Below are 1718 nucleotides of genomic sequence, written 5' to 3'. Positions count from 1 at the left end.
GAGTGCCTGGGGCCAAATTTGACTCCCCGGCGCGCCGGTTTCATTTATTCAGCCCGTAAGAGAGAAGAGCTTTCCAGCTAGCTCTAACTTATAGCAGATCAACTGCTAGGGCGATATAAACGTCTATCCATCAGTCGAAACGGATAACCTTCGAAGAGCAATACGTTCGTCACAGCTTCACAAAATGGCCCGTGCAGACTCAAGCTGAGTCGACGAACGTTACTTTGTATAATCTTAAACCGGTGGCAGAACTGTTTTAAGCTGCATACTGTTATGCCGCTGCTTACGACTTATGGTTTTTTCTAAGAAGATTTTTCATGCGATTAATGCGGGCATACTTAGAGATTTACCATTGCCTAACGCGAGGCTATTAGAAAATAGGGATGCTGGTCGGAACAAAAATAGAACTAGGACCGCACGGTATGATAGTACGCATTGCTAGGCACTCCATTGCGGATTTTCAAATATTCACACTTTATATCCGGGCGTAGAAGAATATGGATTTGAAGTCGAAGTTTAGACGTTATGAATTTGACTTCGATCTGCGAAGGTTTGGTGCGTGTTTATACAAGTTCGACGTTAGTTTCAGACCGTCTGACACAATTAATTTGCCTAAAACTTAATAGATAATAATTAATTTTTTGACGAAAATTAAATTGATAAAACTCAAGCAGAATTCACAATAAATTCTTTGTTTACTTACACCATTTGCATATTCTTAAATAATAATACAAATTTTTCTTTCTCTTTCCAGGTGTGGTTCAAGAACCGTCGCGCCAAGTGGCGTAAGCGTGAGCGCAATGCGATGAATGCGGCTGTTGCCGCCGCCGATTTCAAATCAGGCTTTGGCTCACAATTCATGCAACCATTTGCTGATGACTCACTCTACTCATCATATCCCTACAATAACTGGACCAAAGTACCCTCGCCGTTGGGCACGAAACCCTTCCCGTGGCCGGTCAATCCGCTCGGCTCCATGGTGACCACCAATCATCATCAGAATTCGGTGAATTGCTTCAACACCGGCGCCAGCAGCGTTGCGGTCAGCATGAATAATTCCATGTTGCCGGGCACAATGGGTTCCACGCTAACCAATACCAATGTCGGTGGCGCTCCATGCCCCTACACTACGCCTGCCAATCCGTACATGTACCGCGCCGCCGCCGAACCGTGCATGACGTCAAGCATGTCATCGAGTATCGCCACACTACGCCTGAAGGCCAAACAGCACACCACCGGCTTTGCTAGTCCCTATTCAGCACCATCGCCGGTGTCGCGCTCCAATTCGGCGGGTCTGTCGGCATGTCAGTACACCGGCGTAACTGATGTTGTTTGAGAAAACGCCCTCGGGGCATTGCTTAATCAACATCAACATCATTTACATCACTTCTCCGCTAGTAGTGGCGCCGGTGTTTCATCTCACTCGCCAAATATTAACAACAATTTACATCATTTACACAACAATAATAATAACAACAATAACTTGTTGAATAACAACAACCTGCTGCTGGACCATAATGGTGATCTGAGTGTGGGTGTAGGTGGTTTGGTGGGCAACCACAGTAGCCATAGTAACAAATCGCCGCTGGGACATCAGCACAGTGATATGGGGGATGGCAACGGTGGCAGAGGTGGCAATGGTGGAAATGGGGGTGGTGGTGGTGGCTCAAACAACGCTATGCTAGGACAGAATGTCAACAATGATGGTGGCGAAGAAG

At 46.4% G+C, this 1718-nt stretch overlaps 1 protein-coding gene across 1 annotated transcript; it reads left to right on the top strand.

Moving 5' to 3' along the window:
• Nucleotides 1–753: 753 nt before the first annotated feature.
• LOC118755461 (pituitary homeobox homolog Ptx1) lies at nucleotides 754–1704 on the top strand (the record flags this gene model as incomplete). Its single annotated transcript, XM_036490291.1, is given in 1 exon segment — nucleotides 754–1704. A coding segment is annotated over 1 exon segment (583 nt), but the record flags the coding sequence as incomplete, so codon positions are not given.
• Between the last annotated feature and the right edge of the window lie 14 nt (nucleotides 1705–1718).

The sequence above is a fragment of the Rhagoletis pomonella genome, unplaced genomic scaffold (assembly GCF_013731165.1).
Source record: "Rhagoletis pomonella isolate Grant_MI unplaced genomic scaffold, Rhpom_1.0 Rhpom_scaffold_06324, whole genome shotgun sequence".
Taxonomy (NCBI): domain Eukaryota; kingdom Metazoa; phylum Arthropoda; class Insecta; order Diptera; family Tephritidae; genus Rhagoletis; species Rhagoletis pomonella.
This window is presented reverse-complemented; position numbering and strand designations above follow the sequence as displayed.